Below are 18573 nucleotides of genomic sequence, written 5' to 3'. Positions count from 1 at the left end.
AAGAACCCAAATCGATTCCCCCATGGAGCATTTGAGTTATTGGGCTTCAACATGTCTTGCACAGACTTGTAATTTTCAACCATCCTTGTGTTGATCAAAACCGATGCTGTCGAGTTTGAGTTGGTTGAGTCGGGACGAGTCTCTTGCATATATAATCGAATTCCCAAGAAGATCGTTCCCGTAATCACATCATTGATTGTCTATCATATCATCATTTCGTTAGAAGAATTAGAATACGATTAGTGGTTTAAATGTGTTGAAATGTAAAGAAATATATTGTAACAACCCAAGTCCACCACTAGCAGATGTTGTCCACTTTGACCTATTATGTATTGTTGTGAGCTTCACCGTGAGATCTCACATCAACTGGGCAGGAGAACAAAACATTGTTTATAAAAGTATGAAAACCTATCCCCAGTAGACATATTTTAAAACCTTGAGGTGAAGCTCAGAAAAGTCTAAAGAGGACAATATCTTTTAGCGATGGGCTTGGACTGTTACAAATGGTATCAGAGTTAGACACCGGGCAATGTGCTAGCGAGAAGGTTAAGCCCTGAGGGGGTGGACAAGAGGCGGTGTGCCAGCAAGGACGCTAGGTTCCAAAGGGGGTGGATTGTGAGATCCTATATCGGTTGGAGAACGGAACGAAACATTTTTTATAAGGGTGTGAAAACCTCTCGTAATAGAGGATTTTAAAAACTTTGAGAAGAAGCCCGAAAGGGAAAGCCCAAAGAGGACAATAATTGCTAATGGTGGGCTTAGGCTGTTACACTCACGATTTTAAAACACGTCAGACGCGACAATACGTAACGGGTCGAAACAGCTAACATCTATTAGTAGTGGACTAAAGCCGTGAAGATCATACCACTCCGAGCTTGGTTTTGATTTGCTTGATTTGATGAAGAGAGAATGTGATTGTTCGTATTACAAATGTCCTAAACTCCACATCATCACGACCAGATCTAATGGGTGTGAAGTCGTCTTCAAGAACACTGCTTTTCATCATGTTCCCACCAAAATCCAACACAGTATTCATAGATGACAACAAAAACTGCGACACGCAACCTAGAATGTGCCCTGATTGCTCTAACTTAACTTTCCTTGCAGGAAAAGTCAAGGGAAGAGAAGGATTACGTGCTCTTGTCATGGTAGAAATAAGAACACCCATCAAGGAATAGCCATCGCCAAGTGAATGGTGAATCTTGAAAATTAGATTTCCAACTGCATTACTGGTCGGACAGTTGATGATATGAATTTCCCACAACGGTTTATTTTGAGACAACTCTTGTAGAGCGTAATTGGTCATATATTCATTGAAATAAGCATCGAAGAGTTGAAGTGACAAGTTTGAGGGTGGAGTATGCACAATAATATGCTCTTCAATGTTTAGTTCAACTTTCTTCCATTTTCTCTCTCCATTTACGTCCTTCACCTGTTTTCATAAGACGTTAATTTTCAAAGCAAAATTGAGAGACTAAACTTATAATTTAATACAATATGGGATCGAGAGTTTTAAGAGAAAAATAAAGTACCATAATAGACGTAAAGAGCGGGTTGAGACGGATGAGATGGTTAGGGAAGGACATAAATTTGAGTTCATCAATGGCCATTTCAAATTCCAAAACACCAATAATAGAAACGGATAGTACTGAGCTGTTCATGTGCTGGGCAATAGGGCTAACTGGCCGAAGCAACTCATCTTCCTTCATCTCCATCGCCAATTCTCTAGATTTCAACTCTTTTTTTACCCAACCAAATTTCAATATATACATACATACATATATATATATATATAAATGGGGTTTATTGATCATATTAATGGGTATCACAACTACTCTTCTATGTCTTATTGAATGTATTATTAACCTAGCTGTTCCAACCGATACCGAAAATGGAAGTGTAAGAGAAACTGCAGTACAAAAAAATTGGATTAGACTAAAATTGATATCTATTCATTTCATTTTGTGAGATTTTGTGGTTGGAGAGTAAAACGAAACATTTTTTATAAGGTGTGGAAATCTCTCACTAGTAGACAGTTTTAAAATTGTGAGGCTAGTTAGACTTGACCTGTTACAAATGGTATCAAAGCAATCACTGGACGAGGGCGAGACCCTAATCGGAGTAGGGCTAGACCCTCTCCTCCATAGTAGATGCGTTAATGCGCTAACTGGCGGATGACAATCCCCTTCCTTATCCTTATCCTCGTCTCATATTGCAATTTTTATCTTACAAAATTTTCTATGTATTTTTGCATGGATCAAGCCAAGAATTCCTTACCCGAAGTCATATATGTATTTGAATGTTATGAGTTCAAATCTTTTTTTTTTTTTTTTTAAATATCTTTAAAAAACAAAAGACTTTCTTTTATAATTGAAATGAAATATATATTTTTTAAAATGTAAATTATATTATGTGATCGACTTGTATAATAACAATAGTAGGGGTAAATAATTCTTGTCTCAACTCATACAAGTCTTTTATTAATGTCTTACCAAACTCTGTAGAAAAATTTTGGGTCTACTTGATGAGGTAATTAAGTTATTGAATTAAAAGCATGCGTAAATAATTTTTTTAATTATAAAATTGAAGGAAGAAAATAGAAGTTAATAATTAATAACGTCTAATAAAATGGGAGAATTTGATTAGCGTGGTTGGTAATTGGTATTAATTAATCCATTTTTTAAAAATCTTTTGTTGGCTAATTTTGCTGTCCCCTTTTATGCCTCTTGTTTCTTTGCTAGATTTTGTTAGTTAATTTAGTTGGAGGTTAAAAACCCTAGAGTTCGGTTGGAGGTCGCACTTCGTGGGAATTTTGTCAAGGACCCAGACCTAAAGATGTAGAGACGGTGAAGCCTTCTTCGTCTCACATTCTATTTCATTTTCCATCCTTACAAAAAAATTTCGTTTATTTTTGTATGAACAGAGACAAGATTCTCTTCAAACACTTCAGAACTCTAATGATGTTTTTGATAGCTATGATTTCAAGTGACGACTCTCAAGACACCGAATAAAACACATCCGTGCAATCACATAAGCACTTTTAACCTCTACTACCAGAATCATATTTTTTGTCGAAGAACAAACTTTTTAAATCATGTGGTGTCATGGCATACCCACAATCATGACCAACCAACCTTAAAGACATTATATTTTTTTGCTACTCTTTTGTGGTTTGATCTGTCTTTAAGAGAGGTGTATCTACACTAAGCCAAGTTCCAAGGCTTCGAGATTCCCGTGCTTTTACATCGATCCAACAATCTTTTCTTCCAACAAAGTATATCATACTAATCAAATCTATTCAAGATTGGGTTAGAAACAAACGAATCTCCATTATTATGATATTGTTCACTTTGAACATAAGTTCTTTTGATACAGCACCTCATATTAAATTAATAAAGATAGTATTCCTTATTTATAAATTTACGACATTCTCCTTAAGTAGCCAACGCGGGACTACCCCTCAACCATATTACTAAGAGAAAAAAAAAGATACATAGCTTTAGTAGATAATGTCTAAATGGAAACCTCCATGGAAGCCTTATATATGTTCTCGAAAGCCTTGTTCATGCAAGAGGTGAGTTTCACCTCATCTATAAATTCTTTCTCGCTCCGAAACGTAATTCTCAAATCATCCATATAACTTATCATTGTTATCACCAAACTCTGCAAATAACAGATCATTAAATTCTTATATAACAACATATCAAACTCTTGCCTATTGACATTCCTAAATTACCTGAGCTACACCAACCACGGTAAAGTAAACTCCTTTTACCGGATGACCACACACAGCCATTTTCTCCCTTGGCCCGATCATGTTTGATATCACTAAGCTTGTATTTCTAAACGTCTTGTACATAAGTTTGGCTGCTACCTATCAAAAATTTCATACACGTTTGTACTTGTAAAACAAAAAAGTGTGTGTTTTTAGGAGTATTTGTGGACATACCTCTGGGCCTCTCAGCTTGTGTATCATCTCCATTACCTTGTCAACAAGGTAAACAGCTGAAGAATATCTCTTTCTCTTGATCATTTCTTGTGCGGCTTTGATGAATTGGAGTGGGTTTGAAAGCTCATACTCAGTGGCTTTGGGAATGTCTATATGCAAGAACCCAAATCGATTCCCCCAAGAAGTATTTGAATTATTGGCCTTCAACATGTCTTGCAAAGACTTGTAATTTCCAATCATCCTTGTGTTGATCAAAACCAATGCTGTCGAGTTTGAGTTGGTTGAGTCCGGACGAGTCTCTTGCATATATAATCGAAGTCCTAAGAAGATCATTCCCGTAATCACATCGTTGATCGTCTACCATACCATCATTTCGTTAGAAGAATTAGAAATATCAAGTTCACAGCTAGTAGATATTGTTTGTTTTGACCTGTTATGTATCGCAGTCAGCCTCAGTGTTTTAAAAACATGAGGTTTTCACATCCTTATAAAGGATGTTTCGGTTCTCCTCTCCAATAGATGTGGGATTTGCTAGTAGTATGAGACTGACAATGATACGTAACGGGCCAGAGCGAACAATATGTATTGAGTAGAAAGGAAATCATATCGCTCCAAGTTTGGTTTTGATTTGTTTGATTTGAGGAAGAGAGAATGTGATTGTCCGTATTGCAAATGTCCTAAACTCCACATCATCACGACCAGATCTAATGGGTGTCAAGTGGTCTTCAAGAACACTGCTTTTCATTATGTTCCAACCAAAATCCAACACAGTATTCATAGATGACAACAAAAACTGAGACACACGACCTAGAATGTGGCCTGATTGCTCTGCCTTAATTGTCCTTGAAGGAAAGGTTAAGGGAAGAGATGGGTTATGTGCTCTTGTCATGCCGGAGATAAGAAGACCCATGAAGGAATAGCCATCGCCAAGTGAATGGCGAATCTTGAAAACTAGGTTTCCAGCTGCATTACTGGTTGGACAGTTGATGATATGAATTTCCCACAACGGTTTATTTTGAGGCAACTCTTGTAGAGCGTAATTGGTCATATATTCATTGAAATAAGCATCGAAGAGTTGAAGTGACAAGTTGGAGGGTGGAGTATGCACAATAATATGCTCTTCAATATTCACTTCAACTTCCTTCCATTTTCTCTCCCCATTTACGTCATTCACCTGATTTCAAAAGACGAACCAAAATCGAAAGACTAAGTTTATAATTTAACACGATATCGGATCGAGAGTCTTAATAGAAGTAAAAGTAAGGAGGTTGAGAGAGTACCATAATAGAAGTAAAGAGCGGGTTGAGATGGATGAAATGCTTTGCAAACGACATAAATTGTAGTTCATCAATGGCCATTTCTAGTTCCAAAACGACAATAAGAGAAATGGATTGTACTGAGCTGTTCATGTGCTGCGCTGTAGGGCTAACTGGCTGAAGCAACTCATCTTCCTTCATCTCCATCGCCAATGCTCTAGATTTCAACTCTTTCTTTGCCCAACCAAACTTCAATAATACTATATATATATATATCTTCAATGGAGTACCGGTGAATCTTACTCTTAGTAAAAATTACCGTTCTCTTGAATTTAATGAAATTTACTGATTATGTTAATTGATCATATTAATAGATATCTGAACTGTTCGTCTATGTCTTATTGAATGTACTATAACATTATTGTTCCAACACTATTCAAAATGGAAGTTTAAAGATAAGCTAGCGTGTACAAAAGTTGGATTAGACTAAGAAAAATAGATTATATTCTCTCACGGATAATCCTTTAGGTTTTTTTTTTTTTTTTAATAATTAAGAGGGAACAACAAGTACCTTTCGCATTCAAGGCACTTCATTGCATTTCGCAGCTAAGAGGTTAAGAAAATTTTGAAATTTAGGTTAAAAATTTAAGAGTTGTCTCCGCTAAAAACAAACGAATAAAATTTCACGTACAATTGTATCCGATCTCACTTGGATGAGAGAGAAAACTAAATATTGTTTATAAAGTGTGAATATCTCTCTCTAATAAACTAGTTTTAAATGTGTGAGGTTAATTGAGCTTGAATTGTTACAGATAGTATAAGAGCAATCATTGGACGGGGTAAAACATTGATCAGATTAGGGCTAAACTCTTTCTATAGTAGACACGTTTTAAAACCGTGAGACTGAGGAGCTTGGACTGTTACAAATGGTATCAAAACAGTTACTGGACGGTGCAAGACACTGGTCGAAGTAGGGTTAAACCCTTTCCATAGTAGCCGCGTTTTAAAATCGTGAGGCTTAGGAGATTGACTTGTTACAAATGGTATTAGAGCAATCACCGGACGGTACTAGTCGGAATAGGGCTAAATCTTTTCCATAGTAAACGTGTATTAAAATCGTGAGGTTGATTAAGCTTGGACTATTACAACTGGTATCAGAGCAATTACCGAACAGTGCGAGATACTAGTCAAAGTAGGGCTGGACTCTTTCCATGGTAGACGACTTTAAAACCATGAAGCTCATGAGTTTAGACGGTTACAAATGGTATCAAAGCAATCACCAGGCGATGCAAGACACTAGTCAAAGTAGGACTAAACCCTTTTCACAGTAGACGCGTTTTAAAACCGTGAGACTAACTGTGCTTGAACTATTACAAATGGTATAAGAGCAATCATCGGACAGTGCCAGACACTAGTCAGAGTAGGGCTAGATTTTTTTTCACAACAGAGGTCTTTTCAAATCATGAGATTGATAGCAATATGTAACAGGCCAAAACAGACCATATGTACTGATGATTGACATGCTACAGTAGTTTTGATTTATTTTCAATTGATTTTGACTCTCATAATTAGTTAGTACTATCCTACCTACCGGATTTAATTTCATAGCTACTAGAATTAATTTTGTATCTAATAACATTTATATCGTGACTAAAGATATTATTTTCTTTTTCTTTTGGAAAATAGATTTAAGGATATTATTAACTTCAGTTTTGGTTAAAGAATAGTTTAGTATAAGAGTGGAGGTTAAGCCTGAGAAACAACCCAATCAAACTTCAATAATATATATATATCTTTCTTTCAGCTATGAAATAACTGCTACCTATCTCTTATATTTATGAATACAATCATTTTCAATCCAGCCTTGTTGGCTCATTTTCAACCCAGCTTCAGCCTGAGAATTTATTACTTGATCTATATTATAAACATGACTCCAAATATCTCCATAATTATGATATTGTTGGAACTCGATTTCACCTAAAAATTTTCATATTACCAAGTATAGTCGTCTTTAGTTAATATGCCAATAATCTTTATCTTAAATTACAACGATTTTTTGCATTATCGAGACCGTTATTAACTGCGGCAAGACATTTTCTAGAGGTTTAACAACCAGATCACAGGATGGTCTACCACGACACTACACTCCTTACTCCTCTATAACGGCTTCTCTAGGAAACAATTCCAACAATTATCAAAAGCGATCCCTTTCGCCGCCAAATTCCTTCTTTCTCACAAAAGTAATGGTAAGAAACTGTTACTCTCCAAATTTGAAAGGCGGCAGAGACCTTATGTGAGATTCCACATCGATTGTAGGGGGAACGAAAAACATTTCTTACAAGGGTGTGAAAATCTTTCTCCAGTAGACACATTTTAAAAGTCTTGAAGAGAAGCCTCAAAGGAAAAAACCGAAAAAAACAATATTTGCTGAGGGTAGATTTGAGCTATTACACCTTTGTACAAATACCTAATGGGCCAAATTCAAATGTGTCTGATTTGTAAGAACTCAGATCCAAAACCTTCGATTTGTACAAACTCCCAACTTGTTGTGGCAAAAATCCAGATAAATTAGTGTTGATCAACAAAACTTGAAACCAAACTTGAACGATATTATAAAAGAAGCTATACTAAACAGTATCTGAGACGTATATTCGGCAAACAACAGAGTGCCCGTGTTCTTTACGATATACGAAACAAACGAGCAATGCTCGAAAGACAAACATTTCTGCACACGATGGACGTTAGCTAAAGGCAATTGCTATGTGAAGAGTAGTTCTTAAATGACCAACATTACATTTTCAAGCTCAAGCTCAAGCCACAAACAACAAACACTCAGAACTCTGGTGATACTTTTCATAACAGATAATTCAACTTACTTGAGAGAAGCTACACAACCTTCACTCATCCGTGCAGTCACATAAGCTCTTTTAACCGCCACCACCAGAACCATATTTCTTGCCAAGAACAAGGAGCTGAAGCTTATCATACCCAGCCAACACACCAGCACCGGCAACAGCACGCAAAATGTTTGCCCCAGCACCCTTGAAGAGAGATTTAGTACCCTCATTTTTAATGATCTGTTTGAATGCGTCCAAGGAGCTATTGTACTTGACTGCTTCACCTGAGGTCATCATCATTCTTCTTCGGACGGTATCAATAGGGTACGACGCCAAACCAGCTCCTATTGTGATACACCATCCAAGCAAGAAACTAGCAAGGAAACTATCCTGCCAACATTGCATGAAATCCCTTGTTAATACACACATACATAGGGATGACTCCGGATCTTGTAGCCACTTATCCAGGTGAGGTCTCATGTGAATAAAAATTTGATCTATCTTGTAACAGGCAGAACACAATTGAATTCAAGTATGATTAATGAAATTACTGACCTGCAACTCACCAACCAGAACCACGGGCTTCAACGAATCATACATTCCGAAGTAAAGACCACGATACACGATAATTCCAACACAAGAGATGTTAAATCCACGGTACAGCCCAGCAATGCCATCAGATTTAAGGGTTTTCTTGTAAACATCAACAAGACCGTTAAACTGTCTCTCACCACCCTTTTTAGCGGCCTTAGCATCATTGGCTAAACGAGTTCTAGCATAATCAAGGGAATAAACAAATAAAAGAGAGGAAGCACCAGCAGCACCACCAGAGGCCAAATTCCCAGCAAACCATTTCCAGTAACCATCTCTGTCTTTCTTGAAGTTGAACAGCCTCTTGAAGTAATCCTTGAAGGCAAAATTCAAAGCCTAGTGCACCAACAAATTTTAAATATTTAGCATAATTATTCTAATGGTAGACAAGGGGCAAAAAAACAGGAACAGATTCAAAACAAAAAAATCAAGAAAAATAAGAGAATTGATCATTTTGAATTAAAAATAAAAGGAAAAAAGGATTGAAAAAATTATCTTATCAAAGGAAACGGACTTGTGTCGGGAAGTATCGGATGACATTTGCTGTGTTTCCCCTCCATAGGGCAATGACTCCTTCATCTTTAATTGTTCGGGCAAAGCAGTCAGTAATTCCTTTGTATGGCTCAGATAGCCTACCAGTTTTAAGCATCTCATCCTGATTTTGTATCAGCAGTTTGACACGCTCAATTGGAGCAGCAGCAGTTTTCGAAACAGCAGCAGATACTCCTCCCATGAGAAAATCCACAGCAAACCCAGCTGCACCTTTCTCAGAAGGAGCTTGTACAAGAAACGGAGAAGTAGGTGAAACTCCAGCCAAGCCAGTACCATGATAAGATGTCTTTAAGAGATTCTCCAAGACTCCATTAGCATGTACACCTGTTGTACTATAACGTATGGACTGAAAGCCAGGGGAAAGCCTAGAAGTGAGGTGAGAATGGCCACATATCTTCTGAAACACTGATGAATGGTGTGATGTGTCTGCCATCGTAAGGACTCAGATAGGGACCTATGTAGGGGCAAGATAAACATGGCTAAGTTTTTCGTTTTAAAAAATTGCAAGATGACACCAAGTTTTAAGCATAGAAAGCATAACTAATTAAACTTTTCTGAGAACATTGTATCCAAGAATAACAAGAGTCTGTCAAAATAGGCATTAGTTACATTCTTTGTTGAAAATAGTAGAAACTAGGCTACTCAGGCGTTTTGTTTCAACTGAAAAACATTGTTCTAAGATCAGAAGGAATCCATACAAATACCAAGAATATTTCCCTTATCTATAGAAAACTCCTAAAAGCAAGATCACTTAGTTAAGGCCTTATATTCCAGTCATACACAGAAGTGCAAACTGCAGACCACTAAATAATGAACTTGAATAGATGCAGCAGAAAAGATAATGTAAATTATGAATCCTAAAGTATATTCGTTCCTTACTGTCAGAAAAAATTGTAAGGCTCGAATCATTGTAAATTGCAATTTAAGATATGTCAAAATCGAAGTGTACAAATGGAACCTCACTATACCTATCCTAGTTATCTCTTACAAATCGTCCACACCAATAATTTCTCTCCTCCAAAAGGAGAAAAAAAACACAATGCTACTTTGCTAAATGATGAATACAGTAGAAATTGGGGGTGGTCTTTATGGCACACGTAGTGGCAGTTACTCGTGCAAGTCGAGTGAGAAGGACTTTCTCTCTCTTGCCTCCCTATCTAGTCTAGTAAGTAAGGCTTTGGCAGCAGGGGAAGTAGGGAACTAAAAACATCAGGAAAAAAAACCCGGCTCGAGCTACCTTAGCTGAGGGGATCGCTCCCTGTGATCTAAGTCCGTTTAGCTGCATCTGGCCCTTCTCTTCAACTTCTTTACCCACGGGATAACCAAATTCAAAATTTGTTCCCATGTATCACATACAAGCCAAAAATAAAGAGCACGGGAAATTAGAAGAAAATGCAACTATAAATTAAGTGACACCCAAATGATCACCCTTGTACCAGATATGAGGAAGAACCCCACTCTTCACTCTCTCGATTCTTTCAGTATACCATTTTTGCCACAAAACTTATGCTTGAGATAGCAATATTTGTGGATATCTTTCTCCCTTGACTTCAAAATAGGATGACTACAACCACACAATTGTGATTCTGACCCTTGAGATTCCCCACTCGGCGTCAACCACACCATTACCACAGAATATTAATGCAAGGAATATACCAAAAAGCATATAATACGCTCGAGTGTAGAAACACAACATATTATCAAATTCTCTACAAAACTAAAAGAAGCAGAAATTTCACATTTCGGAAATATCAGGAACACTACAGCACGCAAATCGGACCAAAAACTTTCTGAAGCTAGGAATAGAAATCATCTCCGACAACAAACAAAATACCTTATGCCTCAAACAAGTTCTCAGTAGAGCCAGAGACAGAACATGACGAACACAACCAGCTAGTAGAATTAAGCTAAGATCTCCATTAAGGAGCAAAACCGAACATAAATCCTTTCCAATAAGCTTGAATATTCTCAGTAAGTACAGAACATAAAAGAGTGAAATAATGCACGAGATCAAACAAAAAAGACACCAACCTGTTAAGGCCGCCGGAAGTGAAATAGACAGAAATGGTGAGAGATCACCAAGTAGGTGCCTTGCGAAATGCTAGTTCATGCAGAAATGAAGTCGGAGAACTCGCGGAGACTAGGGTTTGAACCATAATGACAGATTCACCCTTCCATGTACCTGTAAATAACAACTATGCCACTCTCTGTTTCAAACGATTAACGATATGTAACTGTTACTGAATGACCGTGGCGGCGCCGTTGGTGAGACAGTGGGCCTTCGTTTGTCAAATGGGCTAGAAGCGACAAGGTAAAAGCCCAAAATTACTAGCTTAGTTGGGCTTGATTTGGTCCATTGGGCCACAAATAGGACGGTCAAGAGCCCAAATTTACTCGGTAGTTGAAAATCTTCCTTTTTATTTTTATTTTCTTAATTTTTGAACTTACATTAATTAAAAAAAATAACCAAATAATGAAAATTTGATGAAGTTGAGATATTAGTGTAAATTAGATATCCATATAGCGTAGTCTATTAGACCTACCATACCTGTTAGAGAATGAAAATCCCACATCGTTAATTTAAAGAATGATCATACGTTTATAATCAAATAATATTATCTTCATTGGAATGAGACCTTTTGAGGAGCTAAAAGCAAAGTCACAAGAGTTTATATTCAAGGAGACAATATCATACCATTGTGAAGAGTCGTGTTCGTCTAACACCCATCACAAAGCCTCTGTCGCTGTTTATGTGTGTTCGTGGTCCATTGCTTTTGGAATCTTCTCTTCTCTTCTCTACCACTCCCACACCAACTGGTCTTTGTTGGCAAAATTGAAACAACAAACCATCTCAGCAGAAACAGTGGGAGAGGTTTGGAGAAGGAGAGGATGAAGGAGGAGGCTGTGGTGGGGGTGAAAAGGGTATAATCATCTGTGGTGGTGGTGGCGGCTCCGGGAACAAGGCGGCGGGGGTATGCGGTGTTGTCTAGCTGAGGAGAAGTGTATGACTGATATGAGAGAAGCCAAACGGTACCACAGGAGGCACAAGGTCTGTGAGGTTCATGCAAAAGCTCAGGTTGTGCTTGTGGGTGGGTCTAATCATCTGTCAGCTGCTGAAATTACCTCAAATGAAGGAAATGCATCATTATCTTATATACCACTTAAGACCCACCATTTGGATCACATATTCGTTCCTGCATACTCTAATATCATTTGTAACAAAATTTAAGTCCACCGCTTACATATATTGTTCATTTAACCAACTGATCCAACTAGAAGAGAGATTTATAAGAACATTTTTCTAACTACGATTTGACGTGTTTCATATGGCTCTAGATTCTAGCGGACAAAAACTTCGTAGTCGTGAAAAAATAAAAAAATGGCGGGCCCAGGTACTCATAAAATTTCATCCACATTTTACAAACCATCAGGTTTTGCTGGGAGGAGCTTGTGTCCTCATATGGCTCTAGATTCTAGCGGACAAAAACTTCGTAGTCGTGAAAAAATAAAAAAATGGCGGGCCCAGGTACTCATAAAATTTCATCCACATTTTACAAACCATCAGGTTTTGCTGGGAGGAGCTTGTGTCCTCATATGGCTCTAGATTCTAGCGGACAAAAACTTCGTAGTCGTGAAAAAATAAAAAAATGGCGGGCCCAGGTACTCATAAAATTTCATCCACATTTTACAAACCATCAGGTTTTGCTGGGAGGAGCTTGTGTCCTCATATGGCTCTAGATTCTAGCGGACAAAAACTTCGTAGTCGTGAAAAAATAAAAAAATGGCGGGCCCAGGTACTCATAAAATTTCATCCACATTTTACAAACCATCAGGTTTTGCTGGGAGGAGCTTGTGTCCTCCCTCCTCTAATATCCTAAGCTAATTCTACTTTACATGGTGCCGCCACTAAAAGAATAGAACACATTGGTACGCTAATAAACTGAATCTCATTCATGCAGCCATTGGGGGGAGGGGTTCAAGAGTTCTTGAACATACACATTGGTCGGTTCTCGTGTCCGGCCCTCTCTCGTGGGATTCAATCACCTTAAATGAGCTGCGGGGCTGGACATTGCAACTTTAATCAAAGTTTGCCTCTCCTTTCTTCTCTGAAGGACACGCAAGTTTGGCGACTTGGCCTTTGTTGTTTCCTTAACACTCCTATTTTTTCACATGGGAAGAAGATGATACTCAAAATCAATCAAAAGAAGATGTGAAATAACACAAGAAGAAGTTTGACTCTTAATTGGTATTGTTTTCCAACCTTTGGGGGTGAAATGGATGGTCGAATTTGGGCACTGGTCGAGCATGGTGAACCAATGTTCTTCTCAGTTGTTTCAATGCTTTCTCTTCCTCCACCTGCAAATATTTTTAACATAGCTTTTAGTTGGGAACAGATTTGGCATATAACAACAATGAAATGCAAAAGATCTGAAAAGAATAAACCAACCATTCTTGCTGCGTCGCTCTCTTCTCTGTATCTCTTATACATCATCTCTTTCTCCTTGACCTGTCAAAGCTCTTTCAAACTTAGCAAACAAGAACTATCTTTGAAATATTCAGAAAATCTGAAAAGAACATGCACCTTTTCATCAAACTCTGCTCTATCCACAGCCCGATTATCAACATGAAGATTGAATTTTTGAATTTGTGTGAGGGGTTTCCGTGATTTCTCTGGTAGTGGAATTGGGTCCCTGCCAAATTGAATGCAGACATTGATTATTGTCCCTATTCTGGCTTTAATATTTCTATCTTGATATGTGTAATTAATGTGGAACGTACTCCTTTAGAACCGGTTGGGCCTTGAAATTTCTCATTCTGGCCTCTTCTTCCTCTAATTTCCGTCTTTCTTCCATTTCCCTTTCCATTTCTTCCTCATGTCTCACCAGACTTTCCAGCTGGAAAGGTTCAGGTTTGGTGCACTGCTTGGGCTCTGGTTTTGGTGGCATCTGCTCAAACAACAATTATTCATTAGCATGATGGTTCTATCTCCCATAGCACGCATAAGCTTTTTACAGGAAGTTGTTGTTGGTTATACTTACCACGGGATAATCGGTGGTGTAAGGGTATGGCTTAGCCCTTGGAATGGCGGCTCTTTCCTCTTCCAATTGCTTGTGCACAAGCCCCATGAAGAATTTTCTTTCTTTCTCTGCCCCTCTTTCCTGATGCCATCCAAGAAGCAAAGGTGAGAAAAATTGAACTTCAATTATGCTCTTGTTGCTTATGAAGATAGGCTGGCTGGCCACTTACCTCTGTGTAAAGATGAAAGGGGTTGGGCTTAGTGTTCCTTGGCAATGGATTCTCGCTGCGAGTTTCCGAACTTATTGAGAGCTGCAAGGGGAAAAAAACGAGGATGATAACGTATTTGAAATCATTTACTCTTAGAACTTTAAGGACTTGAAAAGCTGCTACCTTGTCGAACAGATCAGCAACAACAGTTGGTGGCGGAGGAATTCTCTCATTTGTAGCAAAATGAAATTCTTGCGGTTTAGTTACATGTTTTTTCAAGTTACAGAACACCCCCAACTCTCCCTTACTTCCAAATATCTGCAGCAGATCATGAAGACAAATTTATCCTATTGAACATAAGAATAAACTGTTGATTTCATGTAGCCAAGGCCAAGTACACACCTTTTTATCTAATGGTCTTGCTTTGAACTTGGGAATTTTCTCCAGCGCCTCCTGCTCAATTTCAAGGAAACTCTTCGCCCGCGGTGGACGAGCCCTTAGTGATGTGTGCAGAACAGGGGTCTTTGGTTCGGTAAGATAAGCTTTCCATTGATTATTCTGAAGAGAATTGAAAAAGCCACTATAAATTTAGCTGATTGAAAAGGGTGTGGGATGGGAATATAGTACTACAATGGACTTCTAATAACCTGACGAGACGATTCTGTAGAGATTACTGAAGCTGAGTCTGCATGTTGGTTCGCTCTAGCCATTGTCTCAAGGTGAAATTCCTGCAACAATCATGTACTCGATTAGTCAATCATGTTGGTTCACTCTTTGTTTCAATGCTGGCTCGCTGGCTCGCTCGCTCACCTGAAATTCAGGAGTCTGGGGTGTAGTCCTCGGTACTACAGGTAATTTGGGAGCTTCCAAGATCTATAAAGCATAACATAACGAGCAGGTAAATCATATTCAGCATGCCTCTATCATCAATCGACTAGACTAAGTAAGAAAACAAGTAGAATGGTTGCAAATGTCAAGCTTTATTTACCTTTTTGTTTAGTGGTCTAGCTTTGAACTTTGGAATTTTGGCCATCATCTCCTCCTCTAGCTCAGCTGAACTCTTCACCTTGGTAGAACGAACTCTTTGCGCCGTTTCAAATTCAGGATCCTTTGGCCTAGTCAAAGTTAGCTTGGGCTTCATTTGTGTAAAACTTCCAGCATCCTGTAAAGAAAAGTGATTAATTACATACAATCAACGAAACCCAGATCAGATGAGGCGTGGGGAGGATAGAAAAATAGGATTTGAGTCATTTACATTAGAACGAGCGTTGTTGACATGAGGCAGTGATAAACCTCTGGTACTTGACTGGAACTTCCTCATCATTTCAGCCATTGAGACAAATGGTGCAGGCTCTCGAACATAAATCTTCCTATCTTCTTTCTTAGATTTGTCAGCAACCGAAGAACACAAGCTAGAGGCGCCAACTTTTGACTTGTGGGGCAAATTATGGGGTTTGACATTGAGAATCTGAAACAAAGAGAGGGTTAATGGAAATTATATCAGTCGCCTAAGGATCAGAGAGAAACTATGTAACCAACAGACAGTCACCTGTCTAGAAAGACCACCATCCAACTTTTGCCGCTTAATTGGCTGATTCTCTTGAGCTAAAGACGAAGTTCCACATGTATTTTTTACGTTAGCTTCCCTGTAGAATCATTTAGTCAGTACACTTCCTACCACGGAGTTTGATATAAGAGATAAAATGAACAGAAAAATCTAACCTCTTTACACTATTTGGTTTAACGTTTTTTATTTGGGATGACTTCAACTGACTTCTGGCTTTCAGAGCCGATGGGTTCTTTACCATACTGGCAATCTTTCTTGCTGCCTCGTGCTTCTTAGAAGTGGCCCCTTTAGTTCGTTGTTCACCCTTGCAAGTACTCAAAGTTGGAAGTGGAGTACAAACATCATTTTGTTCAGTATCTCTTAGTTCGATTCCACCATTTGGAGACCTTCCATCTTCACGAGGAATATCTAATTTTTCAGCCTTTTCAGTTGCTTCGTTTTGGGTAGACGCCTGAAAAAGATACCATTAATCAGAACCGAAGAACAAGTAACAAGTTGCTCAATGAATCATACTGCCATGACAAGACTTCAAACCTTTTCTTCTCTGAGTTCGCTAGGATTCAACTCTTTGTTAGTTTCACTAGGCACGATTACAGTTTGAGATGTGGTTGGATCGACGGTATCGATCGAATTGTTACTGGATTGCTCTGAATTCTGTGTAAAGGATTTAATGTTCATAAGAACCTTAAAAAATAAGTTCACGGGATACCGTGAGGGATAAACAATGAAAGAAATCGCTACCTTCTGCATTTCTTCAGCTTGGTTGAAATCGCACAATAAGCTATCAACCTTAATCGATCTAGCAGTCTTGATTTTGGGCATACAAGCTGCAACGATAGATCAAAATTCAATTTGTCTCCGTAGTTTGAACTATGATTGGAGGATTGATTCAGTGCCCTAAGGGGATGGTGGCTTGATTAGCTTAGAGTTTTGCGACCGTTACTCCAAATTTCACTGTTACTTTCTTTTTCACTAATTCAAGCCAAAAGATGCGCATAACATAATTTCTTTCGAAGTCAAAAAGTAGATCTATTAAACGTTCGTAACTGTCTAATCTGGCAAAAGAAATGTTCAATTTCCTAAACTTCCTTGCGTAATCAAATTTCACCCTAACTCCAAGGCCATATAACCTCCATCATTTGTGAAGAAAAAATAGTCGAATCTCATCATAATCACACATTTCTAGATCCACACTCCCTCAGCAGCCACCAAAGACCTAGAAATTTTTCCAGAAAAAATTCTATTCCCTAAGATCTACTCAACTGTTCGATTCCACTTCAAGAAACCAAAAAGAATCGTCGAAAAGAAAATGAAGAAGGATTGAGTTAGAAGTGAGAGATAGAAACATACGTGAAGGTGCATAGGTGAGAGCGGTGTCGAACCATAGTTCAGCTTGGCACTTATCCTCCTCGGACTCGCCATTGACGAAATCGAAGAAGCGAGGAGCAGAGAACTCATACATTTCGTCGATCATAATCGACAGATCGCTACTCGAATCATCCACCGTGGCCATCGATGAAATCCAATTTCCTTCCAGAACAGAGATAATTTAGGAGGTCAACCGGAGAAAATGAAGAAAAATATTGAATTCCTCCTATCTTGGAGGAGAAAGAGGAGGAGGAGGTATTATTGTCGTAGAGAAGCACAAGTGAAAGGAGTACAAACGTTTATTGACATCTCCAACGGTTGGAAATTTCAAATATTGGGACTGTACAACGGCCATATTAGGGAGCTCTTTAGTAATATACTGTAAGCTCTAACGGCTATATTTCATCACCCTACGCTTAAGTGCAGGCTGCCCCTAATCATCAATCCGGCGTCGTTTTGAAGCGGAAAATAATCTATTGCAACAAAAAGTCATCAAAACGACGACGTTTGATGCGATTTCTGCCGAATGGATTTGGGTCGGCCCAACTACAATGGATTACAAGCCCGTAATACATGGCAGGGCCCATATGACTGATTTAAAAATGATTAGATTTTGTGCAATTAATATGCATTCCATAAATGAGATAATATTAGCAAATATTGACTAAAAAAATTGCATTAAAATTTCTCTTTTATGCTTCTAATGGTATAATTCAAATAAATTTTTCAAATTTTCGTGATGCCTTAAAACAGTCAAACCACTTTATGGGCTATGGGTTTGACTTTTGGTTTAATTGATGGGCCGGGATCATTATGGGCTTTATGCAAGGCTTCGTATGATTGGGCTCGAATCGTGGGCCTATTAATTATGGGAAGTGGACCGACGGCCCATTGAACAACATTAAGAACACATATTGTATTCATGAGATTAAATGCAGATTGCTTATAAAAAAACAATATAAACGTGAGACAACTAACCTACAAAAGTAAAAGTGAAATGTGTTTCATTAAAATAATAGATTATCTAAATGAATAGATAAATAAATAAATAAATAGCTAATTAAGTAATAATAAACAATTTTAAAACATATTATCTAAATTAATTAGATAATGTTGGGTAAATCACCGGGCACAAGCGCGACAATGATAAAATTAGCTTATTATAACTATAAATTAAATACATTAATTAAATTATAAAGAAAAATGGTGCAAGATCTTGAGAAAAAT

At 38.0% G+C, this 18573-nt stretch overlaps 4 protein-coding genes across 5 annotated transcripts; all 4 read right to left on the bottom strand.

Moving 5' to 3' along the window:
• Nucleotides 1–859: 859 nt before the first annotated feature.
• On the bottom strand, nucleotides 860–1715 carry LOC111455510 (O-acyltransferase WSD1-like). Its single transcript, XM_023097227.1, has 2 exons — nucleotides 1533–1715; nucleotides 860–1432 (listed from the first exon to the last, which is right to left on the bottom strand). The coding sequence occupies exons 1-2, from the start codon at nucleotides 1713–1715 to the stop codon at nucleotides 860–862; spliced, it is 756 nt and encodes a 251-aa protein (XP_022952995.1).
• A 1669-nt stretch (nucleotides 1716–3384) lies between these two features.
• LOC111454845 (O-acyltransferase WSD1-like) lies at nucleotides 3385–5489 on the bottom strand. The gene is made up of 5 exons (XM_023096318.1): nucleotides 5230–5489; nucleotides 4559–5123; nucleotides 3950–4308; nucleotides 3737–3874; nucleotides 3385–3663 (listed from the first exon to the last, which is right to left on the bottom strand). Exons 1-5 carry the CDS (start codon nucleotides 5410–5412, stop codon nucleotides 3514–3516), a joined length of 1395 nt encoding a protein of 464 aa, XP_022952086.1. The 5' UTR covers nucleotides 5413–5489; the 3' UTR covers nucleotides 3385–3513.
• Nucleotides 5490–7828: 2339 nt separating this feature from the next.
• Nucleotides 7829–11359, bottom strand: LOC111455251 (ADP,ATP carrier protein 3, mitochondrial). Of its 2 annotated transcripts, none has more exons than XM_023096848.1 (4): nucleotides 11217–11359; nucleotides 9148–9639; nucleotides 8598–8969; nucleotides 7829–8432 (listed from the first exon to the last, which is right to left on the bottom strand). In XM_023096848.1, the coding sequence occupies exons 2-4, from the start codon at nucleotides 9616–9618 to the stop codon at nucleotides 8133–8135; spliced, it is 1143 nt and encodes a 380-aa protein (XP_022952616.1). In that variant the 5' UTR covers nucleotides 9619–9639; nucleotides 11217–11359; the 3' UTR covers nucleotides 7829–8132. The 2 variants fall into 2 exon arrangements, with proteins under 2 accessions (XP_022952616.1, XP_022952617.1); XM_023096849.1 differs by lacking the exon at nucleotides 11217–11359 and adding an exon at nucleotides 10423–10770.
• A 1200-nt stretch (nucleotides 11360–12559) lies between these two features.
• Nucleotides 12560–17679, bottom strand: LOC111454837 (protein TPX2-like). The gene is made up of 18 exons (XM_023096307.1): nucleotides 17329–17679; nucleotides 16720–16805; nucleotides 16513–16632; nucleotides 16134–16429; nucleotides 15961–16057; nucleotides 15667–15879; nucleotides 15400–15573; nucleotides 15222–15284; nucleotides 15059–15139; nucleotides 14814–14969; nucleotides 14595–14729; nucleotides 14433–14513; nucleotides 14225–14344; nucleotides 13965–14131; nucleotides 13768–13876; nucleotides 13633–13692; nucleotides 13447–13541; nucleotides 12560–13343 (listed from the first exon to the last, which is right to left on the bottom strand). The coding sequence occupies exons 1-18, from the start codon at nucleotides 17489–17491 to the stop codon at nucleotides 13226–13228; spliced, it is 2334 nt and encodes a 777-aa protein (XP_022952075.1). The 5' UTR covers nucleotides 17492–17679; the 3' UTR covers nucleotides 12560–13225.
• Nucleotides 17680–18573: the final 894 nt, after the last annotated feature.

The sequence above is a fragment of the Cucurbita moschata genome, unplaced genomic scaffold (genome assembly GCF_002738365.1).
Source record: "Cucurbita moschata cultivar Rifu unplaced genomic scaffold, Cmos_1.0 Cmo_Scf00017, whole genome shotgun sequence".
In the NCBI taxonomy this organism is placed as follows: domain Eukaryota; kingdom Viridiplantae; phylum Streptophyta; class Magnoliopsida; order Cucurbitales; family Cucurbitaceae; genus Cucurbita; species Cucurbita moschata.
This window is presented reverse-complemented; position numbering and strand designations above follow the sequence as displayed.